Raw genomic sequence first — 26481 nt, 5'->3', positions numbered from 1 at the left:
TCGAGCCAGACGGGTATCCTATTCACCCCTTCGTTTCTTCGAGACCGTTCCCGGTGCGATAGGGCGGGTAGTACAAGTGTCGGAGATGCGATTGCTTGACGCGTTTCGCTTGTTGCGATCAACGTGATTGGCGACCGGCGACCGAGTCGAGGACAAGGTGATCAACACCTACTTGCAGGTACAGGGCGTGGTCAAACAGGGCTCTGACGAAAGAAAGGGGCTCGAGGTCGCGTAGCTGAGGACAAAAAAACCGGTACGGGACCCGCGTCGGCCGCGGTGACTTGTAAGCGCGACGCGAGAAGGGACCACGTAATTTCTAATTTTCTCTCTCTAATCGGATTGCTCGCTCACGCTTCTGGACCTTCCTTGTCAGTCTCGTGATTGCTATCATTGATGCGCTGTGAAGAGCACGCTCGTATTTTGAAAGATATCGCAAGGAAGTGTCCTTTCCTTTACAAAAACAGTTAACCGAGCGTGTCTGGCTCACTCGAAAATTGTTCTTAAGATCGAGGTCGAAGTGGTGGCGGTAGATCTTGCAAACTGCCGTCTTCTCCGACCTTGAATTCGGGTTTCATTTGTTCTCTGTTCGAACTACATGTCAGTAATTTCTGCCTCCCCTCTCTCGAGAAAGAGAGCGATTGAAGAAACCATAGTCCGACTGACATGTATGCTTGATTCTCGAGGTTCCCTTTGAGCGTGTTGCGAATCACAAACAAGGCGTGTTCTCTCAAAGCTGTAAACGAACCGCGACGTTACGCCCTTTCGTGAGCTTTGTACAACAACACCACTGACTTGATCGGGTGGAGGAAAAGGGAGGAGGAAAAGGGAGGAGGAAAAGGGAGCTCACTGGGGTTTCTGCCATCGATTTGACACATTCCCAACACCAATCCAAGTCCCCCCGTATCCCGAATCTGTTCCTGATACGTTCTAATCTCTTCCTTCCTTCTCCATTTGACCTCGTTGTCTGCTTGTGCGACTGGAGTCGGACCAGATTCGAATACGATCATCGCGAGGTACTTGACGCAGATGAGTTTCAATTGTTGGAAACCTGCGTCAGCTCGATCTTGATCTCCTACTTCCCCGTTCCCTGCTCGATCGTGTTCTGAACCTGATTTAGAAAGAGGTTTAGGTATCGAAGCAGGGTTTGAAGGATCGATCTCGTGAATTTTGGCAGAAGAATTCGGTTTCGGTCTCGCCGCAGGTTGTTCAATCGATTCGTTTGCGAAATGCAACAATCCTAGGGGTTTTAAGCGATCAGTCATTATCTCGAAGAAACTCGTGGCAAACACTGTGAAACAGATGAAGCAGGAAACTCACGAACGACGATTTCGATCGACCGTCCCAATCCTTCCCTCCCCCTCTCAACTGTCGCTTGCACACTTTCATCTCTCGCGAGTGATTCGTGTTCGAGCACGTGTTGATTCAATTCTTCGACCCTGAGTCCAATTTCGCACAAGCAATGCAGGATCAACACGATCGCTTGAAACTTGATCGCGTCGGACCTCTCGCGTTCTTGGCCTTGTTTGTCGAGCAGGTCGAGACCGAGGAGGGACAGTTGCGCTTGCAGGAACGGGACGAGTTTCGAATAAGTCGTCGTGTGGAAAGAGATGGGAGAAGCGGAAAAGGAAGAAGTAGGGGGAATCGGTAGAGACAAGTACCCGTCAAGGAACTTGAGGAGGAGGATGAGGGTGGGAGAAACCAGGAACCCTGGTAACCTGTGTCGTGATATAGAAACCCCCCTTTTTTTTGGTCAGAAAATGGAACAAACGCCCGTTTGATCGAGTGTGAGAGAGCTGACAATGTGTGAGCCGAATACGTTTCAGGGAAACAGCTCGACTCGACGAGTTGCTTCACGATCGCGAACCTGTTTCGAAAATCATGGGAACTTTTGAATACATCGATTCGAACGAGATCGAAATGAGAGGAAAACAAGCTCACGTCAATCCAAACAAGTCTGACCCTGTTGATTCCGGAGCAGGGTTGCGTTCAGAGTCGTTGTCGTAGACATGACTGACCAAGACCATGATCCGGTCGATGAGCAAGTTGCCAGTGGTCGAGGTGCCCAGTAGAAGCCTGTAAGACATTCATTGCGACAGTGTTGGCTTTCGTTCAGGCAGTAGAGAAGCGTGGAGAGAAAGGCGCAAACGAACGCGTTGGTGGGGTTCGCGGTGATCGAGTTGAGGAGGAAGATGAGGATCGCCTGCAGAGTAGCGGGATCTGGGGTCGCCAGGAGCCGTCTGTCACGATTCTCAGGTATGATCAGCGATTTGCGACGGAGGCAGGGGTTAGAGAAAGCGGAGAGTGGGCTAGACGCAACTGGAATAGCTGATCGTGTTGCTCTGCCTGCAACCTGGCGGGAAAGTATGTCGACGAAGCACGAGGGTTCAAGGTGATCAGGTTCGCGAGCGCTTGACAACACGTTCTCGTCATTGGTTGAACTGTCGAGCGAGACGAGGTCAAGCTCAGCAAGCGAGAGAGGGACAAAGCGGGAAACGAAAAAGGACACGCACATCCGGCGTTTTCGAGGTTAAATAGAGACGAAGCAGTCAAAAGGATCTTCGACAGGTGTGGCTCGATATGAGTACTAGACGAGGCGATCATCAATGCGATCAGCAATTCAGCGCTGGTACTGGACAGTAAGATGAAACAGACATGGCATCAAGTTGATTCTGTTCGTTGTTGGTCGTGAGACTGATCAAGAAGGCTGCGAAAGCTTGGATGACTGGAACCGAGTCGTCGACGATGCGCTCGTCGGTGGTGGAAGAGAATCGAGACGCGAGTAATTTCCACACGGTTCCCAGAGTCGCAAAGAATCCAGGTGTGCGGCCATACGTGACACTGTTCGCAATTTAGAACATTAGCGTCACCAAGAGTGGATTCTACGAGACGGCTGAAGTGATAGAAGAGGCATACGACAGGGGAGGGTTCGCCCGCAGCGCCAATCTCGACGGACGAATCAGTTGCACGGGATCGGCACGATCTGGAACGGATACATATAGCGCCAATTGCTCGACCAGGTGGACTGGATCTGCGTCTTGATCTGTTGCCATGACGTGAGAGCGGGAAAGAGATCAAACACCAGAATCGCTTCGCTCCTTTGCGCACCGCAATCAGCCATGTCCAACTTGCTGCAGGAGGCGACAGAGACAGACCAGCTTGCGACTGTGCGGGCACAGAAACGACCTCGACTCGATGGACATTCCGGCAACGATCAATCAACTTGTCCTCTTACAGCGTCAGCACTCGCGCGAGAGAGCGCGTACAAGCTTCAGAGCACGCTCAAGGGCCACCGCAAAGCAATCTCGTCGCTCGAGTTCAGTCCGAACGGACAATTGCTCGCTTCAGCTTGTTCGTCTCGCTCTCTTGCCCGCATATGTCGCCGCGAGCTGATTTCGTTGCATCTTGTACGGAATTATGACAGCCGGAGACTCTCCGATACATCTGTACTCGCTTCCGTCGTACCACCTGTACAAATCATTCACTTCGCACACGCTCGGAGTCAGTTGCGTCGCGTTCTCGCACGACTCGAGCTTGCTCGCTTCCGCTTCAGACGACCGCACCGTGCGCATATGGGAGGTGGATCCAACCTTGTCCCTCTCGGGTCGCGCTTTGGGCGAGTTGGGCAGCGAGGAAGTCGACGAACATGGCAAAACGCGTGAACAGGCGATCCGGGTCTTGAAAGGTCACCTCAGTGCCGTGTTCTGCGTCACGTGGAGTCCGAGAGGAGATCTCGTCGCAAGTGGAGGGATGGACGAAACCGTTCGTGTGTGGGACGTACAGAAAGGTGAATATTTTCCGGAATCCCCCGTGCTCAGCTTGCGGAATCGCCATCACTGAACCCCGAGTCGTAACCCAAGGTACCTGTATGAGAGTGCTACCAGCTCACTCTGAACCGGTCAGCGCGGTCCAGTTCAGCCGAGATGGTACTATAATCGTATCGGGATCATGGGACGGATACATGTGCGACCCTTACCTACTTCTGCCCTGTTTCCATTCCTCGCACTCGGCTAATCAGATCCTGTCTGGCATTGCAAAACAGTCGAATATGGGACACTGCGACTGGACAATGCCTCAAGACTCTTGTCAACGAAGACAACGTGCCCGTGTCGAACGTTCGCTTCACTCCCAATTCGAAATACTTTTTCACGTCGACTCTCGATTCGATGATTCGCCTGTGGGACTACCAGACCGATAAACTTGTCAAGTCGTACACTGGCCATACGAATCGCAAGTAAGGACACTCGATCTCTTTTCTCTTCCATTTTTTTCTTTCTTTTTCCGGACCAGGACTGAGACAAAAGGTCAAAAAACGCAGATTCTGTATTCCGAGTTGTTTGACCAACGATGGTCAATACCTCTTGACGGGATCGGAAGACTTTCAGATCTTCAAGTGGGATCTGCAATCGAGACAGGTGGTCGAAAATTGGCAAGCGCACAAAGGTTCGTCCTCTTGTCCCGGCGATTACCTCCGAAAACCCCGAAATAGTGTAACAAAAATACTCATTGTTACTGTATTGGTCAAATCTCGCGACAGATGTCGTTGTTGCAGTCGCGTACCATCCAACCTTGCCCATTTTGGCCACGGGCGCTCTCGAAAAAGTACGTACTCCCATGTTTTTCTCTTCTTTGATCCCCTTTTACCTCAAGATTTTAATCCTAACTTGTCTCTCTCACTCAGGACAAAACGATCAAAATTTGGCTAGATACGACAGTTTCACCGATAGACAAGACATCTCGAGAAGAAATGCAACAAGATTGATAAAAGTCAACGCAAATGATTATCACGTAATATCGACTTCGAGAACAGAGGAACGACATTCGCGAAGAAATGCCTGGCTGATTTTGGTCCTCGTGCCAAGAGGTTCAGTGACGAGAGGCTCAGTGACGAGAGCAAGCGGTTTCTTTCTCGAGTATAGTTTCCGGGATCAAAAGATTATCCTGAGTTGGTCCCGATCCCCGATTTCGTATACGTTCAACCCTGCACTCGAAACACAGAGAGAGACGGAGAGAATCGTCGGGTAATATCGATCGAATAATTACAACAATAGAAAAATTGGAAAAAAAAGTTTTGAAACAGCATTAAACGGTGCGTGGGCATCTACAGGTAGATTGAAATCGCAAAGTGAAGTTTACGAAACTTCTGATTGGACTTGAACAGGTCGATAATTGGCGATTCGAATGGGAAATGAAACTGGTTGTCGAATTGCTCAAGCGGTGATCGAAACATCGGGACCGCTCGGAGCCGTACGGAACGAGAGGAACCCAGTCCATAGGATACCCAAAACTGTTTCCAAGCAGGAAGTCAGATGAGACGTGCTCCTGGCTGATGCGAGGCGACGACTCACTCGATCCGAATGGTACGCGGTACTTGAGGGGCACGTATCGGAAGTTGATCAGTTGCAGCAGAGGCCAGACCTACGATGACAATGTGATCAGGAGGTCGAGCTTCGAGTTGAACCGAAAAGAGATTTCACGAGCGGCGCACCTGCCAGTTGACAAACAAGATGGGCCAATAGTTGTTCTTGATCTTCTCCCGAGTTTCATCTCCATCGAGACCCTCGAGGAGACTCATCGAAAAGAGAAAGATCAGGAGCGAGATAGGCGCCCTGCAAATGGTCCACAGCCGATCCTAGCGTAAGAATCGTTCCGAGAAAGATGCGAGGGAGATGTTGACAATGCTCACATTCCGACCTGATCGGCAGCGACTCGCTTCAGGAGCGCTTTGAGCGAGACTGCACCCTGAGTCTGAACCGTCGAAGTTGCGGTACCGGGAGCAGGTTGCCCTCCACGTTCGAACCTTGCACCTTTCGGCAATTCCTTCTCCAACTCGGGTATCGGGAATTTGTCGAGTTTCTCGTCAAAAGGTGCGGTCGGCGCTGCGGGCGCAACGGCTCGGAGAGGAAAGTTGACTTCGAGGAACTCTGCTCGTGACGAACTTGCATCAGATTTGACCTTTCCTGACGGAACAACAGTGCAAGAGATGTAACGCACTGTTCCATGCGCCAGCAAGAGGACCCATCGATGCACCAAAGACTGCGAATCGGAGCGTGCGAGCAGCATCATAAGAGAAAGGGACACCGCTCTGCCAAATCGCGATCGACAGTCAGCGATTTGAGCAACGAGGCGATAAAGAACATGCGAGTGCTACTGACCGACATGGCGAGTGCTTGGGCGCCGAGATCACCGAGCGACATGAGCGCTCCATTCGCAACGACGAGCGTCAGCGAAGGGCTTCGCTCAAACGACCGTGTGTACGCGCGTAAAAGTTTCGACATGACCCTGTCCTCTTTCAGGTCAAGATTGGGCGTGCTGAGCAGAGTGAAAGCCAAAGATGCGCAGGCAAACGCGAACCCAAAAAATGACGACGGCGGATCGCCTTCACTCAATCGGTAAGAGTCTTCGCGATCGACATGCACTGCGACACCATAGCACCCAATTCGAAGATCCTAGCACTGATTGCTCGTGGCAACCTATGGTCCAAGCGAGCGAAGCTGTTCGGCACAATCGCCAATCGCAGTGCATTCGAGTCCGGCACGAAGCTGGACGACAGACCCATAGGCTCAGCAGGTGTCTACTGTCGCTTCAAGGCAGGGCAGTGCCGATCCGGGATGCCTTTGCCTGAGCATGAAACCCAAACGCCAGTCACGTGATCTCGATCCCGGCTTGGGCATATGGGTCTGCCTCGCCGCTAACCACATGCTTCACGATCCATACGACTGCTACATCCGCTCGCTGTGCATGTGCTTGTGTCGTCGCGCTTTGGGCTCTCGAGAGCTCCGAAGCTTCCGCGGATAAGCTCAGGTGGCAAGGACCGCTTCTTTGCGCTCTGCTTTCCTTTCGCCCAGTCTCCTCGTCTCTCGTACATCGTACGTATGTCAGGCTTGACTGATACCCAGTCTGGGAGCGATTCGGACGAGTCTCATTATGAGGCAAACTCTGTGATGCCGGGACTCAGGCAAAGCTCTGCCTCCCGCGTCCCAGCAATGTGGTCTCAGGATATCACACAGGGAATTGTCGTTCCCAAGAGGTGGGTCACATGCTTGCTTGTCCGTCGATTGTCTACTGAGCCCTGTTTCTTCGGGTAGCCGCCTCCTCGTTTCAGACCTCGACAACACGCTGTTCGCACCGTCTGGCTGGGCCATCCTCGCGCGGCCGTACCTCAAGACCTTCATCCGCTACATCACACACCCCGAAACTTCCTATAGTCTCGCGATCTGGACTTTCTCTGGCCGCAAATGGGGACAAGCTCACCTGCGCCAAGCCGGAGTCGGGAAACTTTTGTTTGAAGGCGAAGATGTCGTCGTCGAACCACCCAAACTCAAGGACCCTCTCAAAGTCTTGTGGGGCTACGAGGACTCGGGCTTCCTGCCGTCGCCTCCTAACTCGTACGGGAGTATGGCGTCAGGACGGGCCGTCAAGGATCTCACCCTCGTCAGTTCTGTCTCGCCACTCGCTAGTAGCTCTTGGAGAACTGAGACTCCTTTGACCTGGTTCATCTCAGATATGGGAAATGCTCAATATCCAAGGACACGCCGACTGGACTTCTCGCAATTCGCTCATTGTTGACGACCAGATCACCAACGGCGTAAGTCTCGGTGCTTTCCGCTCGCTGTTGTCTCAATTCTGACCACATTGTACTCGAAGGCGGCGCAACCTGATTCGATCGTTGTCTGTCCGGTTTTCAAGGACACGTCACCTGACGACGACTTCTTGCTCGCGTTCATCGGAGTTCTCGACGAGCTGTCCGCTGATTCTTTCCCCGGACCAAGTTGATACGTGTAGCTGATTGGACCTTTCCGCCGAACCAGCGCTCCAGAGCCCAACTTTGCCGCTGCCATCAGGAGGAGAAGGTTCAGAGACGGCATCAAGCTCGAAGACTACGACAGGTACTCGCAGCGAGGCAAGCATGTCTGTGCCCAGTTGGGGATCAAAGTGTCTCGAGGCACACCTTACCACGATCCTGGTACTTTCCCTGTCGCCTCCCTCGATCCGTCAAGATCGCGGCTGACTGTCTTTTGATTTTAGCTTTCGTGGAAGACGTCAAGAGGGATGTCCATTACCTTCCGGGGGCGGTACATGAACCGGACCCTGGGCCAGTTGGTGACCTTTGCCTGCTTGTGAATCGTGGGCCATGTACATGATTTCCTGACCAAGCTCTCATTGCCGAGCAGAACCTCACCCCGCGGCGTTCGAGCGGGCCATACCTGTTCCGAACCGAGTTGCGAAAGGAATGCCCCTCTCGCCTTCGGTCCGTTGAGGATCACATCTTCTCAGGCCTCGAATATTGCCGTACTGACGTGGGCTTTGTTAGAGTGACTATCTCGCGAATCTCGCCAAGCCGTCCAAAGAAGTTGGAAAGGTTCGTCGCCCACTGATCGTGTTTGATCTTGACGGAACGGTACGAACCGGATCTTTGCCCCTTGACTTGCCGGTCCTCAAACTGACCTGTCAATCCTGCACGCAGCTCTACCATCGGCCTCCTCAGAATCTTGAGCACGATCCTTCAGGAGAACCTGCGGGTCGTCCGTACCTTCGCACGTTCCTCGAATGGATCTTGCGCCCTGCGTCTCCCTGGAGTGGGTCACCGTTTGCCTTTTTGAACCTCGAGAGTGTTTCCTGATGCTGGTCCTCGCGTTACAGCCGTCGCGATTTGGACTGGATCGCAAGCGGCCACAGCGGTTCGATGTCTGTGGGAGCTCGATCTGGGTATCGTTGGTCCCGATCTGATCAATGGCAAAGCCGAAATCCTTCATCCCAAGATCAAGGCGGTGTGGGCGCGCGAAGATTTCAACCTGACGGCCGGAGACTATCGATCCTACGTAGCGGTTGTGAAGGACCTGAGTAGGATGTGGAAGCATCTCGTAAGTCGGAGCGATTCCTTCATTCCATTTGGGTTTCCAAGTTGAATCTCTGTGTCGCGCAGCATGATATCGGTGTCGGAGACTTTGGACCCGACAACACTGTCATGATTGATGACACGCCGTCCAAGCTGCGAGCTCAGCCCCAGAGCCTCATTGCGGCTCCAACCTTTGACTATCCCGAAGCACCTTCAGACTCGACAAGTCGTCTCCTACTCGATACCTTTCTCATCGCACTCGTCGCGATGCTGTCGGAAATCGTGATCGAGTCCAACTTTGCCAACTACCTCATGAGCCAAGGATGGAACCACGCGATCAGTGACAAGCTCATACGATCCTTCCGGCACGAGGGAAAACAGTGTTTGAAGGCAGCGGGTATCAAAATCTACGCAGAAGGTCGCGGCATCCTACCTGGAACGTTAGAGAGTAGGAACGACCCGGGATACCGTACCCGCTCAAGCACTACGAGTAAGCTTTTCATTAAAGGTTCTAGATTGTCTTGACTCGACTGACGGTACACTTTTACCCGCGCGCGCAGAACCCATCTCAGCTTTTGATCGTCCACCCACGAGTCTCACAAGCGATGCTCTGTCCAAAGTTCCAAACGGAGCGAACCCATATCATTCCGACACAAACACTGGTTCCGACACCAACAGTTCCGTCGATGGAGATCCTCTGGACAGGACTCTCGATAATGTTGAGCGCTCGCTCGGACATGGCGGGTCTAGCCGGCATGCAAGGCAGCAACGTATCCGCTACAGCCGGTACTAAGGCCTGGCTAAGTAGCGTCGGCTCTCGATTGTTTAGTTTACTGTAATAATTGGTTTCCGGATTTTCTTGGTTCGTTCCGCGCTTCTATCTGGTGTGATCAATATATACTGTCCGTCACTGTTCACACCCTGTGTTCTCGAAGGTCTAGCCCAAAAGTGCTTCCAACTTTGGCCGGACCGGGGAGGAACACGTTTTTCCGGTCCGCACCGAAGTTGCGCACGTTTCCTTGATCACTCTGAAAAGCGTTCCTGACATCCACACCGAACGTTGAATCCACTCACCACTATCGCGCCGCCAGAGACTAGGATAATGCCATGTAGCGTGTACTGCAGTAGATGCGGTTCTAATGGGTGCCACCGTACAGTTTTTCCCAGGACGTTAAAAGTAAACCCTTGCGCGGAGCTGCGCACGCAAGCGCTAAGTGTGGTGCACCAATTTATAATAAACGCGGGGTACAACCCGGAATCTCGACCAATTTCGTTCCTCACGCTCGCGTTCTCTGCTCGTCGCCTTGACTCTGCTCGGCTCGAGCCCATACCCGCACTCGCTTCGACTCTCCATCGCATCTCACTCGGTGACACCCTAGGGAGGGTTCGCCCACACGCCCGCCCGCAGTCCAGCTAGTGAAGACATCAATTCCTGCGCGCTCGCGCCGATACGCGTCCCGCCTTTTTTTTTCAGGACACGGCAAGCGTCTGCAGCGCGTCGCAGCATATCATATTCTATACTTGGAGAGTCATGTACGTCCATTCGGCCTTGTGAGAATCCCCAAGACGGAGACGTCGTGTTGTTGACTCGCTTCCGCTTTCCCACAGAACTGGATCAGGTGATCAACCGGCCTCTTCCGCCTTGAGGAAAAACATGAACAGCCCGACTTTCGCCGCCGCACGACTCGACCGGACCGTGTCCATGTCTTCTCGTCGTGAGTCTGTCCTCCCATCCGAGGCTTCGTTCGCTGTTCGACTCGGAACGAGCCCCCGCGCCCTTCCCCCACATGCACAAAAGTTGACTCAAAATGGGTTCCTCTTCGCGTCTGCTATAGCCCTCACGTTCGCTCTACCATCAGTGACACCCGAGAAGCGTCAGCTGCCGCCTCCATCGCCCAGTTTCTTGAATCGACTCTCGAGGAGGATTTCGCAATCGGGAGCGAACTTGAAGCGCAAAGTCAGTCAGGGGCGGAAAGCGCCTGTACGGAGAGCATCAGAAGCCGACAAAGAGAATCGTATATCACACGTGCGCTCGGAAGCGAAAGGGAAGGCGGAAACTACGAGTCACGAGATTGGCACCCGAGCGTCAGAGCAGCTCGAGCGATTGACGGCGGAACCGAAACCGTCAAAGGGCACGCTCAAGCGAGGCTTGCGAGTTTCGGTGGTCCGAAGGAGCAAGAGCGAGGGTGGGAGAGATCGGACGCCGAGAGCACAGACGGGACAGGACAGAGTGCGGGAAATCGCGATCGCTGCAGGCTTTGAACCTCGGCCTGGCGTCGACGAAGTCGCGTCACAGGTGTCATCGCATCGAGGCAGCTATTTCTACAGCAACTCGCTCGGGGTCTGCTGGGACGGCCACGAACGAGGTGAGACTCGCTGTTGCCCTTCCTGTCACGACGAGGCAAGCTGATCCCAATCTGCATCTTGTGTCAGTTCATCCGGACGCGTTCGAGTTCAAGCCGTACTCGTCGAATGCAGACGTGTTGCCTAGTCCCGTCATCGCTTCGAACCGGGTGGTTTACGCCTCGACGCTTTCTAGTTTCCCGCCGAGACCTCCACTTCGCCCTCGTACCCCGCCGCAGATGACACCAGCTAGTCAAATCATCGCAGAGTACCGAGCTCTGCATCCAAAGACACCGAGCGTCTACTCGTTCTCCGATTTTGACACGGATCCAGTTGTCGAAGAACTCGCACCCGTTGATGCAGCTGCGCCTCCACCTCCACCACTCAACACGACACGTCTCTCGCACACTTCAGCTTACGCGAGCTCGTTCTCGTCGTCCGTTGCGTCGAGTCGACCTTCGGTTCACTTCTGTGCGCCTACTCACAGCGAAGACAGCTCGACCAGCCTCGAAAGTCTCGCTCGGAGCCGCGATGTACACGACATCACCCTACATGGAGGAGAAGCGTCGATCCGAGCCGAGCACGATAGCACTCCCCTCATTGTGCCGAAAGCGATCCCGCGGTTCGCGCTTGTCGACTCTGGTCCGATCGCCCTGAGACCAAAAGCTTCGCTCGTGTTTAGCGAATGCCCGAGCACGATCGACAGTTGGCGCGATTGCGAGTCTCATCCGTGAACCGCTGTGACCGCTTCGGTCTCCTTCCCCTCTTCTCCTGCCCCGATGCTCGACACTGCCGAGCTCGATTGCCAACATGTCACACTCTCTATTTTGATCTCACTAGTACTGCCATCGTGTAACCTCTCCCTCGTCTTCCCATGCCTTACGATCTTCATTCTTTGCATCTTAGCTCACGACCTTTTGCGTACCCCCCTTGGACGCCTATTTCCCTTGTTGTTCTTGCCGATTTCGAAATTCGTGTAGACGCCGTACCCCTCTAATGTAACGCTTCCCATTGGTTCGAGCTGTGTAGCATTTCACTCGTTCGTACTTCGAATTCGAAGTGGAATTTCGTTTCGAAATTGAACGTCTATATTTACTTGTCTCTGCGCCGACGCGCGACTTCTTCTGCGGGACCTGCGTGTCGACGCGAAGACTGCGCGCGACGAACGGGAAAAGCGTGCGTCAGCGACTTGTCCGAACTTTGCACTAGGGCCAAAAATTCGCAAAACCCGCGAGCAATACGCGCGAGCGGATTATAAACGACGGTTGACTCGCCGGCAACTGTGCTTCATTCTCAACCTTCACCTGATCGGGTTCGACTGGAATCGGTAGTCGTCGGGATCGTACACTTCGAGGCGCTCCAGGACCGAGCCGAACAGCTCAAGGGTCGTCGGATCGAAGTCGAGAATGGTCATCTTTTGGCGCGAAGCGTTGAGTTCGGGAAAGTCTCTCCAAGCATCTGGCAAGGGCAAGAACGTGTTGAACGATGTCGTGCGTACTCTACTCTAAAACCGTCAAGGAATGTGCGCAGTCCCGCTGATCTCGCGCGTGCAGTTGAATCGGCGGTTGTACTCGGGTCGAGGCGCTCAAAGTCGTCAAGCCGAATTGGACATGCAGAGGGTCAGTCATTTCGCAGCTAGCCAAACGTGCTGTTAATGATCTGACATTCGGAAACTCCCAATGCAGGACTTTATCCTCTCGGTTCTCGAAGCGCAACCTTCGGCTCGCGATTCACGCTTCTACCTCAAGAACTTTGACCCTGCTGCCAGTCCAAATCGATCCAAGACTCCCTTGTTCGACCCTGTGTCTGAAACCGACAAACCCGCGTTCCCAATGAACGATCAGGAGACGCCAACTACTGCATTCTCTTCAACGTTGCCCACCGGGTTCCCTTCCCTCTCGTCCTCCGTCACTGCGACTCCTGCTTCGACGCGGACAGACAAGAATGGCAACACTGAATTGACAGATGCGCTCTTGTCACACCCCGACAGTCGGCACACGGCACTCGTCAAAGTTCAAGGCCCGTTCTCGGACCGCCAGATGGAATCGATCGCAGAAGGCATGGTGTACCTCAAGAAACTCGGACTCGTGTCCATCATCGTCATGGACAACGAGGCGTGGAACGAGGAAGAGAATCGGATCGTCGCAACTCCTGAAGACGAACGACTGCGCAAGGTCGTCGCGTTGCGAGAACGTATGAAAGCCGAGACGCTCAGGTTCAGCAACATGCTCGAGGCGAAAGGTGGGGCTGCTCGACCTTTATTGGAAGGCGTCCTGTGTGTCAAGGGCGCAGCGTTCGAAGACACGCTCACTCCGATCGCGTCAACGAGCGAGAAACCTTACGACGCGAACCGAACCGACCTGTTTGTCGATTCGCTCTCGGGGATCCGCAATGCGATTCGTAGGGGAGAGATCCCAGTCATCCCGCCCATGGCGCTCGATCAATCGTGTTTCTCAATCTGCGTCTCTGCGAACGATGCATTGCGGGCTATCTCGCATGGACTCGCCGACGCTGAACGACAGACCGGATTGCGGTACGAGGCAGACGCGAGACTCGAGAACGATGTCGACTTGACCCCAGTACGGTTCATGATCATCAACCGAGAAGGTGGAATCCCTTCACCCGCTCGAGAAGGGGATCCCCATTTGTCGATCAACCTCGAATCTGAATACGACTACATCAACCAGACGTTCACTTGGCAAGAATCCCACCCGACCGCTTTGTCGAACTTGGCTCTCGTGCGGGACTGTCTCGCCGACTTGCCCCGAACGGCGTCGGCGATTCTCGTCTCGCACCGTTCCCCTCGATCGTTGATCGCGAACCTGATCACGAACAAACCTGCCCACTCTCCCTCCCTGCACCACGATCTCATCCCACGACGCAACATTCAACATCAACCTACGATCATTCGTCGAGGGTTACCGATCCGAGTCATGAGGTCGATGAACGACATTGACGAGGACAAGTTGACTCACGTTCTCGAAGAGTCGTTTGGCAAAACTCTCGATCGAGAACCGTTCTACGATCGGTTGAGACGCGATCTCGATTTCTGTATCGTCGCTGGAGATTACCAAGCAGTTGCAATCGTCACGAACGAACGGGAATCGAGAACGGGAGAACCGATTGCGTACCTCGACAAATTTGCCGTGTTGCCTCAATTGCAAGGAGACGGTACGGTTGATTTCTTGTGGGGAGCTTTGCGAGACGAATCTTGGGGACTTGGACTACTCGACGCGTTGAACCCGAACGTCGGAGGGTTGGGAGGTCAAGGTATTGCAAGAGATCTCGTGTGGCGTTCAAGGTCGAACAACCCGGTCAACAAATGGTACTTTGATCGTTCGAACGGGTTTTTCAAAATCCCTCCACCTCAAGGAAGTCCGGTTGGGTTTGCGTTGTTTTGGTGTGAGGCAGAAGACAAGGCGGCACAGTTGTTTCGAGATGTTCAACGAGGGAAAGAATCAGTCGCGACTCCGGTCAAGATGAAACAGTGGGCCAAGGTGATTGGAGCGATTCCGAGGTGAGGCTTTATCAACTCCTCTCTCTCTTTTTCCATCTGGGACTGATCCGCTTCCATTGTTGCAGTTGTTGGAAGTAGTGGAAAACATGTCTGCGCATCTCTCTCTCTCCTTGTTGTGGCAATTACCAGTACCATCAGATTTTGTTCTTCGTTTCACAATTGCATCTCCTTTTTTTTTTACAAACGCTTACCTCCCTTTGACGACGAATTCGGTCGCACGTTTCTTGATCAAGTTTCCCGCGAGTGAACCGACCATTCCCACCATACTTTTCACCTGGTTCAACGTCTCGAGTCCATTCGCGACCACTCCCCAACTTCCCGGTCCCATATTCCGACTCGTTCCTCCTACACCTCCAGCGTTCCCCACCAGGAATTGTTTGACTCCATCGAGTTCGTTCAACACTTCAAACCCATTCGATCTAGCCCAGACGATCGGTTTCGATTCCGATTTGAACAACGAATGCAAATGATCGCATGCCGACAACAATGTGTGATTCTTGAAATACCTCTTTCGAGGGTACTCCAACAATCCGACATAACTTCCAATATCTCCTCCCAATCGACTTTGGTTCGACAACACTTGAACGAGGGTTTCGGCATCTGCGAGTCCCATGTTGAGTCCTTGACCTGCCAATGGGTGTACGGTATGTGCCGCATCTCCGACGAGGACAGTTCTCAAATCTTGACTAAAGTCGGTCGAAGGGAGTCCTAGGTACGAAGACGTGTGGGACAATCGCAAGGGGAACGAAGCGGTACTGTTGGGTTGTACCGCGACGACGACGGGAGGGAGTTGTTCAGGGACATCGTTTGCATCGTACGCCTGTTCGACGTGAGTTTGGTAAATGTCTTGCAATGTTCGAGTGAGGGTTTCTGAATCGGGTAGGGTCGATGATGATCGAAGACTTTCGAGGTGAGACAAGAGTTGAGACAGTTGAGAGTACGGGAGGCAGAACGCGAGGTTGATCAGGTGAGAGAATGCAGGGGCAGGTAGGGATTTGAACAGAGTTGCGTAGGTCGGGGTTGTCGACCATACGAGAGAGGCGGTCGTGTCTGACAGCTGTTCCAGGTGGTGCGGGCCGAGTCAGAATCGAATGTCGGCTTTTGGACCCGAGAAAAAGGCTCTTACTGGCAGGAACGCGATGGGACCTTCAGGCAGGAATCGCTGCCATGCAGTTCGGGTTCCTTGACCTAGCGCGGCTGGATCAAGTTCGAGACTTGAGACTACGCCCTGTCGATCGTAGCCCCATCCGAACGTCTCGATGTCCGAGTAAGACTTGACTGGAGAATTGGCGCCATCTGCGCCGATCTGTAAAGGAAGTGTGAGAATCGACAAACGAAAGAACGTGACGGAGGTGCACTTACGAGTAACCTCGCGCGGATACTGCGTTTGATGGTACCGTCTCGGTTCTCGAGGTTGACGATTGGCCAACCACCTTCCTCCTTGGAACTCTTGACGATCGATTCGACTCGCATCTCGTCGACGAGTTCAACCTTGTTAGTCTGTTCAATCGCACGCAATGCCGCTCGTTGCAAATTGAGGTTCTCGGTCAAGATAGCCATCGGAGTACGTCGAGTCGGTGCATAGTGCGGGCGATCGGGGGAGGATTCGATCCGAGGAGATTGGAATTCGAGACGGGCGTCCGAGAGGCCATCCCACACTTGCATCTCTTCGATGCCGCGTGTACGAGAGTGATCGACATGCTGCCAGACTCGGGCGTCTGAGGGATCGAAGCCTTTAAGTCGGAGGTTTGAAGAACAAGAGCGAAAGTTGGGATCAAGACTCACCGGTCAGGAATTGGACGTTCTCGGACGTGATGGACGACACTCGATTGCTCAGCTGGCCTGGTGCAGGATTCCAAGAGCGAGTTGATGCGAGGGAGGCGCGTTCAAGCAGAGTGATGCGGTGCGTCGAAGAGATGGCCTCGGATGCCGCTGTTCGCCATCATACGAGTCTGTGTGAGCCAAGTACGACGGTATAGGTCAATCTCGGGAGAAGGACTGACCGAGTGCGGCGGTGAGCGCGAGTCCGGCGGGACCGCCTCCGACGACGACGACATCGTGCAGTTCAGGCTTGACGGTAGCAGTTGCAGTCGAGTAACAACGACGGCACACCCTGGCCGACGCACGTCGAGTCGCAGCGAGGGACATGTCGGGTGTATGCGGCTAAAATCCACAGAGACGATCAATTCCCGCGGAACCGACCGCCAGCTGGTCCACTCTCTCTCGCTTCCATCGTCACCCCTCGACTTTCCCCTGCGTGAGTCTCGACGCCCCATCAGCATGCGACAATCACTTTGAATGCTGACTGCTCGTCTTGTCCTCGTCTGCGCGCGTGTTGTCCCTGTTGCCTTATCTTTTTCCCGACCTTGACTCAATCGACTTTCCCGTCGCCTCGTTTCTCTCGTCTCTCGCTTCTGTTCCGCCTGTATTTCGCAACCTCGTACCTCGCTACCAGTCACAATCATGTCTACCCCGAAAGCTCCTGGATCTGCCGGCCGAGTGCTCCTCGCCTACTCGGGAGGACTCGACACTTCGTGCATCTTGGCCTGGCTCATTGAAGAAGGTTACGAGGTCATCGCCTTCATGGCCGACGTCGGACAAGAGGAAGACTTTGACGCTGCTCGTGAAAAGGCTCTCAAGATTGGTGCCAAAAAGTTCTTCTGCGTCGTGAGTAACACTTACTCTCTCTCTCACGAGGAATCCTCGGCTCAAAAATGCGATTTTGCAAATCTAGGACTTGCGCAAAGAGTTTGTCGAGCACTTGATCTACCCCGCCGTGCAGGCCAACTGCATCTACGAGGTGCGTTCCCTTCTCTTTCCCCCCTCCCTTTCGGACCCCCACTCGGTACTTAACTCGATTCTCGCACAGGGTGTCTACCTTCTCGGTACCTCGCTCGCCCGCCCCGTCATCGCCCGTGCCATGATGGACGTTGTCGTCGAGGAGAACTGCCAGTTTGTCTCGCACGGGTGCACCGGCAAGGGTAACGACCAGGTTCGATTCGAACTCGCGTTCTACGCCCTCCAACCCGACGTCAAGGTCATCGCCCCGTGGAGGGACGCCGTGTTCTACGAGCGATTCGCAGGACGTCAAGCTCTGCTCGATTTCGCCGCCGAGAAGGGAATCCCCGTGTTCCAAACCGCGGCGAAACCTTGGTCGACCGACGAGAACTTGTTCCACATTTCGTACGAAGCTGGAATCCTCGAAGACCCCGACACGTGCCCTCCCGATGACATGTGGAAACTCATCAAGGGGTTGTCCGAATGCCCTTCGACCCCGGAACGCATCTCGATCACGTTCACGAAAGGTATCCCGACCTCGCTCGTGATTCACCCTGAAGGTACCACCTCGGCCAACTCGGGTTCGGCTACTGGCAAGGAGATCACCGACCCGGTTGACATCTTCCTCACTTTGAACGCCCTCGCCCGCAAACACGGAATTGGACGGATTGACATTGTCGAGAACCGATTCATCGGAGTCAAGTCTCGTGGATGTTACGAATCTCCCGGTGCGACCATCTTGAGGAAGGCGCACATGGACCTCGAAGGACTCGTCCTCGACCGCAACGTTCGTGCTCTCCGAGATGGATTCGTCACGACTGAACTGTCGAAAATCTTGTACAACGGGTACTGGTTCTCTCCCGAACGAGAGTTTGTCCAATCTTGCCTCGAGAAGTCTCAAGAAACCGTCAATGGTCGAGTTCGACTCGCGCTCGTCATGGGCAACGTGATTGTCGAAGGTCGCAAGTCGGACACGGAAGCGTTGTACGATGCTGAACAAGTCTCGATGGACTCGGTTACCAACTTTGACCCTTCTGCTACCACGTGAGTAACCCTTTCTCTCTCTCATAATCAGGTTTTCTTCTTTCTTGACTGATCACCCTGCGGATTGATGGGAAAAAACAGCGGATTCATTGCGATCGAGTCGATCCGACTCAGGAAATGGGGAGAAGCTCGTCTCGCGAAAGGTGCGACCGTCAAGCCCGAATCGGTTTACGCTCCCCTGCCTCAACTTTAAGGAATAAAGTCATCTTGTCGTCGCAACCATCCCGCTTTTTTCCAAATTACATTCTTTCCCTTTGCATGCTCTCTTCTCTCTCTCTCTCTCTTGGGTCTTTTTCTTTGCTTCTCTTCTAAGAGATAGAACATCTCCTCTCCCTCTTCTTCATTCTCACTTCCCCTCTGTACTCAAATTGAAAAAGGGAAGAAAAGCAAAAACAATCAAACAATTCTCGGTTTCGCATTTCTCTCTCTCTCCCTTTTCCGTGTTCAGGTCTCGGACTTTTTCGTGATGCAAGAAGTGGAAGTGGATATTTCTCTCGACCCTGGACATCTGAAGTTACAGTTCCAGGTCAGTTTTTGATTGTTGTTCGGACAGGCGTCATAGGGGAAAGGGGGAGGGGGGTTTGAGCGGCGCTGGGGCCTCCGTCTGTCCGAGAGTTATTCTTCTTCTCTCTTTCCTTACTGTCAGTTTCTGGACCAGTCCTATCCGTTTCTTTTGAGAATGCAACATTCGAACGTTACTTGCCCGCATAGCTTTCCCGATTCTGAATATAGTCCGCGGTCCGTGGGAACGGGCTATTTTTATTCCAATCTCCGACCGAGTTTCTTTATCGCGTCCGTCTCCCCTCCTACCTCTCGACACTCTCCCGGATCTCGAAAACCTTGAGACGCAGGTGGCCAGCGATGCAAGGGTCCAGATTCAACTACGAGCCGATCCCTTTACAACCTACGCACGAGTCTTCGAAATTCAATGAACCGCAGCAGCAACAACCACGCGTCCCGACCGTCATCGCTACACCGTATCAACGATTTGGGATCCTAGCGAGCCGCAAGTTGCTCTTGGGAGGATTCTTGATGTTTCTGCTGCTCGTGTTGGGTACTACAACTTTGACAACGTTCTTCAACAATTCGAATCAAGTTCGAACCGCATCAGATCTTGTCGAACCGTACAATACGAATCTCGTCGATTGGAATGCATACACGAATCACAGTCGTTCGAAACACAACGCAACGATTGTGATCCTCGTCGAACCAGATTCCAATATGTATCAACGATTGATACAAACTCTTGCCAACCTTGAACAAAAATTCAATGAGCGTCTAGGGTACCCGATACAACTTTTGACGAATGGACAATTACCCGATCGAAGGATTCGAGAGCGAACGGATTGGATTACAAAGGGGAAAGCGAAATGGTGTGCGCTCGATTAAACGTTTCTTCTTGTCGAACCTTGTCAAGCTGAGGAAATCTTGTCTTTTTAAGCGGTCGTGACGAAAGAACAAGGATGGGGACCACCACCCTGGATCTCGCAATCTACCGTTGATGATTCGATTTCAAACATAGGGTTCTCCGAGGGGTATCGGTATGACTTTTCTCTGTCTCGGGCTATGTCCTAGGCGGTTCTGAACGCGGTTCTCCTTGGGAACAACTTTACAGCAACATGTGTAGGTTCTTTGCCATGTTTCATTGGCAACATCCAGCGGTACGAGCGTACGAGTGGGTGTGGAGGTTGGACGATACGAGCAAGTTTCATTGTGAACTCGTAAGTTGGATTCTGGCCTACTCTTTGCTTTTGGAATCGTTCGGTAGTTCAGAGCTGATAGTGATAACCTAGGTCGAGGATCCCATTGAGGTCGTGCGTTTCTTTTTTTTTCGTCCGCACGCCTTTCCGTACAAGAACTGACAGTCGCTCGTTATCTGTTCTTCGCGATAATTTCAGATGATCAAGAAACAGGCAACTTATGGTACAATCTTTTTTTCCCTCTTACTACACTGTGACAATGAAAGACTTGATGTTTAAACTTGGCCTCTCTCAGGGTATTCTCAAATCCAGAACGAATCGCTCTACGTGATACCGACTCTGTGGGAGACGACTCGTCAGTTCTTGAAAGATTCGAAGGCGCAGGAGAAGGGTTGGATTCCAGATCGAAATTGGCTAGACTTGATCAGTTATGATCATGGCGAAACATACAATCTCAGGTATACGATAATCAACTCGCGTTCAAATCTTGTCACAGCTGATGAGAACCTCCTCGAGGGGGATTCCTCGAAATTGAAACAGGATGTTTTACAACAAGTTGAGCTCTGAAACGATTCTCGCGACTCGCTTATTGTTGTACAGTAGCTGATTGAAGAGAAAGCGCGATTTTTGCTGTGGCCGCAGTTTCGAGATCGTACATCGCAGTGTTTGTCCCCTTCTCTTTCAAGAAACCATGTGAAAAAGACTGACCCTACTTTTTTGATAATTCGGTCCTTGCAAAGTTTCTTGAATCCGAAGCGTATCAATCGTACGTCTCGTACCTTGACAAGAATGGTGGATTTTATCGCGAACGATGGGGTACGTTTCCCAACTTGTTTTTTTTCCCTTTCCCCCTATGCAAAATTCACATGTCGTGTTTACGCGGTACAGGAGACGCACCCATTCGAACGATCGCCACGAGTTTGTTTCTCTCGAAAGGAAAAGATTTTCATGATTTCTCGTCTTCGTCTGGATACCAACACGAGTATCCGAGTTTCAAGTGTCCTGATTTGGCGTGGTGTGATTGTGATCCGGACCAAAGTAATCACAACGAATGGGGGAACTGGTAGAAAAGCAATCACTAGAAGAAGAAGAACGAGTTCTTTTTTGCTTGCGCAAATTTGCGCGGATACTGTCACGAGAGACAAAAGGAAAGTTGTTCATGTTGCAATTTCTTTGACAAGCTTGACTCCTTCCTCGTACAATCCAACAACGATCATCCACCTCGAACCATCGAGATCTTTTCCTAATACTGTAGTCGTACTCGTTCCAAACCCTTCTTTGCCTTTGCCCGAACTCTGGAACAGATCAAGCTTTGATTTTGAATCGTCGACGTGATCAAAGGGTTTTAGATCTGGTGAGTGAGAAACCGCGATACTCCAACTCATCCCTCTAGTTTCTTCCCAATCGAAATGCCATTTGTCACCTCGGAAACGTTGTGCGATCGTTGGTGGGAAAATGGAAGAGATGAGATTTGGGAGAGACAGGACGGTACGATGTACAGTCGAGAGGAGTGCAGGGAACGAAGGATGTCCAGTCGCAACGATTTCAAATCCTCCACGAACCTCTTCTTCTCGTTCTTCAGGTTCGTCTTCGAAGAAGTCGAGAGGAGCGATCGACAGGTTGTCCACGAGGAAGGGAAGCTGAATCGTTCTTGAAGGTTTGCGAGAGAACAAACTTGGGTCGTCAGGTGTGCGGTCGTAGCAATAGATCGAACGAGTGGTGGTAGAAGCGACGACGAGAGTGTCGAGATCTGGAGACAAGGCGATCCCATTCGCAAACGCAATGTGTGAAATTGCTCGAGCTACTTTGATCTTGGAATCGTTTCGAGGAGAGGAACCGTCGAACGAGACGTGATCGACATGGGACAGAGGCAGAGCGAGTTGGGTCTCCAAAAAGTTGAGCATTTTGTTGAGCATGGTCGACTTGCGGTGGTTGAATCGATGATCGTGCGAGAGATAGAACGAGGTACGAGAATCGGCAGCGATCGAATTCGGAGCTCCAGTGAACGAAGGATGCGAGAGCGTCCGAGCGTGAGAAGCGACACAATCGAGAGTCGAGGAACATTCGAGGTCAAACACTTCAGCGGTCGAAATGTCGGCTCCATGATTGACGACCATGAGCGTGTCTCGCTCCTCGACGTCGGGCCGAGCTGGAACGATGTCGACCCCGAGCGGATGGAAATCGACGGTACCTCGCTCGAGATGGTCCCACTCGAGCTTGATCCGGTTCGCTCGAGTTGTCGAGGGGTCAATCAGCCACAGCGCACCTTTTCCAGCGTGTGGATCAATCAGAGTCCCCATGACGGTGTTCCATTGCCAGCGAGTCGGATCACAAGCGACAATTGCGACTTGTTTCCCACCGACGGCGTATGCAGCAGCATCCTCGCAGAACGCGAGTCGGTCGTAATCAGATGACGTGCCTAGAGTAGAACGGATGATGGTCTCGTTCAGAGGTCGGGTCGGGGACGTGCGCGTCAAGACGGCGACCGAAGTCAAGCTCGAATCGGAGAACGGAGCAGGGAGCGGCTGCAGATGGAACGAGAGCGTCGAGTAGAGATACTGGGCGGGGAAGAATGAGAGAGCGGCCACAAGCTATAATAGAGCAGGTTGTATTGGCGTTAGAGAAACGTTTCTGGTCATGCGCGACGGGTACTTGGATGAATGCGGCGCACACTCGCGACCAGTGCCCACATCTCGAGTGGGTCTCGAGTTCGCGACGATGGTGATCAACTTTGCTACGGTAGTCCGGCGAAACGAGTCGTGTGGGGAGGTGCCTAGACAGTAGCACGGAACCCGGGTGATAACAGTATGTAAGGCGGGGCTGGAATCAACGACACGGCGCTGGACCCGGCGTTTGGCGCTAACGAGTTCAAAGACGGCAGGACCGCGTGCGCGAGCTGGGGAAAAAGTAAGGAAAAAAAAAAAAAGATTGAGCCGGGGAACCCGTCGAAATCAAATTGCAATCAATATTGCCGGGGTCAAACCCCTGGCGGGCGCTGTTTCTCCTACGAGACCGGTCTCGCTCTACCGGATCCGACTGCACTCGACTTTTCGCTAAACTCTTCCTGCCAGCCTTTGCTTGAATTGGATGCGCGCTGCGGCACCTGAGTGTTCAGCTCCGGATGTGGCCACCTCGGATCGGCTCGAGACGGCCAAGGATTGCGGTCACGACTACCAGCGCGACGAGGCGACCGTCGAGGATCTGCTGTACGATGCCCAAGTGAGTCTCTCTATTCTGACACCTGTCTGGACCTCTCCTACTCGTGGGATGCAACGAGATGCGCAAACAACGTTCGTCATGAAATCCGGGAATGCTCATGACACGCCTCTCTCGCCGACATCAGATGGAAATGATCGCACACCGTCACGACCGGGCTATTCACAAACTCGAGCGGGCAGTCGAACTGCGCTCAGCCGCTGCCTGTGCGACTCTGGCCAAGTGAGCTCCCTTTCCGCAGTTTCCCACTCGAATCGTTTCGCTCACGTTGCATTTCGTACCGCAGTCTCTACTCGAAAGGCTACTGTCGTCGCGACCCGGCAAATGCATCGACTTCTCCAGTCTCGCCAACGGGCTCGATGACGATGGTCACGGCTGCCTCGCCTTCTCTCTCGTCTTCGTACAACGCCCGGCCTCGCATGCCCGTGCGTTCGACATCGTGGAACTGTCAGCAACAGCATCGAGGTCATCGCTCGCCCGACTCTCTCCGTGCCACCGAGCTGTACCTGCGAGGGCTCGAGTTTGAGCTCGACAAACCGGTAGAACAGCATGTCTCGAAACGACCGAGACGCGCTGCAGACGAGAGCAGTAGCGAAGAGGAGAGAGCCGAGGGCAAGTACTGGAACCCGCAAAGCGCGCTTGATCTCATCATCGGGGTTCGTTCGATTCCTACTTTGGGAAATCTCACTTGCTGTTTCTGATCTCGTAAAACACCACCAGGTTACGGATGCGCATCGATTTGGAGTCCTCCAACCTCCGTCGGCCATGTCGAGCGCTTCAGCCGACTCTGACGATACGCTCTGGCACCGCTCGTCTCGCGCGTCATCTCGCGTTCTGTCCCATCCGACAATCGCGAATCTGTTGTCCTCGATACCAACAGACTCGGACGCGATCGCTGCATCGACTCCGACAACACATCCGTCGCTCTCTCGGTCGATGAGTAGCAGTTCAGGTTCGCGTCGTGCGCAATCAGTATCGCGCTCGTACACGCATCCGGCCACGACGATACTCGAACACGGTACGCAGCACAACCGCAAACTGTCGGTCACGATCGCAGTGCACGCGCTGTACATCCTCGCGTTGCAAGCGTTCGCGTCACCCTGTCCACAAATCCCAGAAATCCCCACTCCCGATTCTTCGCCCCTCCTGATTGACAGCATCATCATTGCTGGTTCGCCTTCGGATGTAGGTGATGTACCGATACCTGAGACCGAGACTGGCAAGAGACTCGCGAGCACTTTGTTTGACCTCATCCTACGATTGGCTCCGATCACGAGCGGACCGATCGGGATCAAGGAAGGGGACGAGCTCGTCAGTCGAGCACAACGACGACTCGACGATATCAAAGACATTGAACGTCCCGGACGCGACGATTGGAAACTCGTCAAAAAGAAACATCCGTCCAAGGTTGAATCGGTCGAGCAAATCCAGGGCCACACTCTTCTTGCGACTACAAGCGCCACTGTGGGACACGAAAAGGAGAGGAGTGATACCACGATCACGCCGGGAACGTTTGCAAGGAAGAATTCCAAGTTTCATTTTGCGGATGAAGAGCAAGAAGGCACCACCAGCGAATACGCGAACGCGAAAGAGCCGTACCCTTCACCTCCCGATACACCTCCCGCTGCATCTCGTGCCAATTTCGGTCAACTCCCTGCGCTCGACACTGATGCGCAAAATGCACAAGGCTTTCGTTCGCCCCCTCTCGCGTCGCCGCTCAAACCTCGGTACCACGCCCTGCATTCACAATCGTCGAGTCACCTCACGATCAAACACCACGAACGTCGACGTCGAGATTCACTCTCTTCGTTCCAATCGTCTACGACCTCGATCTTGTCTCGGTTCAAACACGACCCTGCGAAACTTTTGCTCAGACGAGTCGAATCTTCGACTTCAATCTGTACGGTCCCACCTGACTTTGGTGCGACTCGACTCAAAGCTGGAGACAAGGGGAAAGGCAAAGCGATTGACCCTCATTCGCTCGATTCGAACGGGTTCGCGTTCGGTCGAGGCGAAATATCGATGCGTCTTCCCGGACCAGCCGACCGAACAGCCGAACTCGAGAGAGCTGATCAAGATGATCTCAAAGTTGGCAAGAGTTGGTTGTCGAGATTCTTTTCCGTCTCTGGATTGACTCCAGTACGGGAAAAAACTTCAACGAGGGATGCGGCTAAGGATCGACTCGAAGCGACGTTGAAACGGGATCAGGAGTCACAAGTCGTCGAGTACGTCATGGATTGGGGAGACGACGAGATCCCGACTGAAGATGAAGACGAGAATGAAGATTTCCGGAAACCTCCATCTGAATCGGAAGACGGAACGCATATCGAATCCGAGATCGCTACGGCACCGGCGAAACCTCTTCCTAGATCGGAACGTCCGAAATCGATGGAACGACCTGCACTTCCTCGTCGTCACTCTTCGAAACAATCTCTTCGAAACAACCGGTCGTTCACTCTCAACGATCCTACGTCTGATCCAACTGTAGCTTCCGATTCGCTTTTGTCACCCAACTCTGCTTCATCACGTTCGAATCGAACTCGTCATCGTCGACATGCATCTTCAACCTCTTCCCTCAGCTCAAACCATCTCTCGCCTCTCTCGGCTGCGAACCCGAAACATGGTCGCGATGGTACGAGCAAGAAGAAATCTTTGAACCCAGTCTCGATCGATCCGCTGTTGCTCGAACTCGAAAGATCTTCTCGAGTCGGAGTCCGAACCGTGTGTCAATCGTGTCACAAGAAAGGGTTGAATTTCCCGGCATGTAGGAGTTGTGGCAAAACGTACTGTTCGAGAGTATGTCGAGTTGGGGAACTACACGAGTGTGTTCAATCGAAACCTTGAAAGAAGATTCGGTTCCACGGTTTCTCTCTCCTTTCATCTTCTTCCTTTCATGTTTCTGGCATCACTAGCGCTTTTTAATCTCACAAAATACCTGTACAACTTGAATTTTCTCTGTATCCCTGAATCTCTTCCACTTTCACTATACACTACACCATTCGCAGTTTGTCTCTCTTTTGTTCTCAAAATGTGTCAACAAAAAAAAG

The 26481-nt window shown here is 52.9% G+C and overlaps 10 protein-coding genes across 10 annotated transcripts; 6 read left to right on the top strand and 4 right to left on the bottom strand.

The window, feature by feature from the left end:
- Nucleotides 1-500: 500 nt before the first annotated feature.
- CTR86 (Ctr86p) lies at nt 501-3050 on the bottom strand (the record flags this gene model as incomplete). The annotated part of the gene is made up of 11 exons (XM_076680126.1): nt 501-582; nt 664-733; nt 848-1237; nt 1318-1715; nt 1799-1864; nt 1939-2073; nt 2151-2237; nt 2318-2438; nt 2511-2584; nt 2653-2838; nt 2914-3050. 11 exons carry the CDS (start codon nt 3048-3050, stop codon nt 501-503), a joined length of 1746 nt encoding a protein of 581 aa, XP_076532759.1.
- Nucleotides 3051-3116: 66 nt separating this feature from the next.
- On the top strand, nt 3117-4759 carry JCM15063_004343 (WD40 repeat domain-containing protein; the record flags this gene model as incomplete). Its single annotated transcript, XM_076680125.1, has 7 exons — nt 3117-3348; nt 3422-3784; nt 3858-3960; nt 4040-4231; nt 4316-4440; nt 4535-4599; nt 4679-4759. 7 exons carry the CDS (start codon nt 3117-3119, stop codon nt 4757-4759), a joined length of 1161 nt encoding a protein of 386 aa, XP_076532758.1.
- Nucleotides 4760-5207: 448 nt separating this feature from the next.
- JCM15063_004342 (Mpv17/PMP22 family protein) lies at nt 5208-6275 on the bottom strand (the record flags this gene model as incomplete). The annotated part of the gene is made up of 6 exons (XM_076680124.1): nt 5208-5284; nt 5346-5415; nt 5486-5606; nt 5684-5921; nt 5992-6082; nt 6153-6275. The coding sequence occupies 6 exons, from the start codon at nt 6273-6275 to the stop codon at nt 5208-5210; spliced, it is 720 nt and encodes a 239-aa protein (XP_076532757.1).
- Nucleotides 6276-6983: 708 nt separating this feature from the next.
- JCM15063_004341 (uncharacterized protein) lies at nt 6984-9629 on the top strand (the record flags this gene model as incomplete). Its single annotated transcript, XM_076680123.1, has 12 exons — nt 6984-7027; nt 7086-7431; nt 7502-7585; nt 7645-7742; nt 7809-7963; nt 8026-8100; nt 8172-8248; nt 8312-8398; nt 8465-8576; nt 8641-8861; nt 8924-9326; nt 9397-9629. 12 exons carry the CDS (start codon nt 6984-6986, stop codon nt 9627-9629), a joined length of 1935 nt encoding a protein of 644 aa, XP_076532756.1.
- Nucleotides 9630-10490: 861 nt separating this feature from the next.
- JCM15063_004340 (uncharacterized protein) lies at nt 10491-11913 on the top strand (the record flags this gene model as incomplete). The annotated part of the gene is made up of 2 exons (XM_076680122.1): nt 10491-11202; nt 11270-11913. 2 exons carry the CDS (start codon nt 10491-10493, stop codon nt 11911-11913), a joined length of 1356 nt encoding a protein of 451 aa, XP_076532755.1.
- Nucleotides 11914-12585: 672 nt separating this feature from the next.
- ARG2 (acetyl-CoA:L-glutamate N-acetyltransferase) lies at nt 12586-14774 on the top strand (the record flags this gene model as incomplete). Its single annotated transcript, XM_076680121.1, has 4 exons — nt 12586-12669; nt 12733-12798; nt 12865-14696; nt 14762-14774. The coding sequence occupies 4 exons, from the start codon at nt 12586-12588 to the stop codon at nt 14772-14774; spliced, it is 1995 nt and encodes a 664-aa protein (XP_076532754.1).
- Nucleotides 14775-14883: 109 nt separating this feature from the next.
- COQ6 (putative N,N-dimethylaniline monooxygenase COQ6) lies at nt 14884-16844 on the bottom strand (the record flags this gene model as incomplete). Its single annotated transcript, XM_076680120.1, has 5 exons — nt 14884-15753; nt 15823-16002; nt 16059-16414; nt 16482-16628; nt 16700-16844. The coding sequence occupies 5 exons, from the start codon at nt 16842-16844 to the stop codon at nt 14884-14886; spliced, it is 1698 nt and encodes a 565-aa protein (XP_076532753.1).
- Nucleotides 16845-17159: 315 nt separating this feature from the next.
- Nucleotides 17160-18711, top strand: ARG1 (argininosuccinate synthase; the record flags this gene model as incomplete). The annotated part of the gene is made up of 4 exons (XM_076680119.1): nt 17160-17363; nt 17431-17496; nt 17566-18518; nt 18600-18711. The coding sequence occupies 4 exons, from the start codon at nt 17160-17162 to the stop codon at nt 18709-18711; spliced, it is 1335 nt and encodes a 444-aa protein (XP_076532752.1).
- A 2664-nt stretch (nt 18712-21375) lies between these two features.
- On the bottom strand, nt 21376-22910 carry JCM15063_004336 (uncharacterized protein; the record flags this gene model as incomplete). The annotated part of the gene is made up of 2 exons (XM_076680118.1): nt 21376-22809; nt 22890-22910. 2 exons carry the CDS (start codon nt 22908-22910, stop codon nt 21376-21378), a joined length of 1455 nt encoding a protein of 484 aa, XP_076532751.1.
- Nucleotides 22911-23561: 651 nt separating this feature from the next.
- Nucleotides 23562-26278, top strand: JCM15063_004335 (uncharacterized protein; the record flags this gene model as incomplete). The annotated part of the gene is made up of 3 exons (XM_076680117.1): nt 23562-23656; nt 23721-24090; nt 24155-26278. The coding sequence occupies 3 exons, from the start codon at nt 23562-23564 to the stop codon at nt 26276-26278; spliced, it is 2589 nt and encodes an 862-aa protein (XP_076532750.1).
- Nucleotides 26279-26481: the final 203 nt, after the last annotated feature.

Source organism: Sporobolomyces koalae (genome assembly GCF_050403365.1).
Source record: "Sporobolomyces koalae JCM15063 DNA, S_koalae_JCM15063T_v1_ctg32, whole genome shotgun sequence".
Taxonomy (NCBI): Eukaryota; Fungi; Basidiomycota; class Microbotryomycetes; order Sporidiobolales; family Sporidiobolaceae; genus Sporobolomyces; species Sporobolomyces koalae.
Note: the sequence above shows the minus strand (reverse complement) of the source record. Positions and strands in the feature narration are given on the sequence as shown.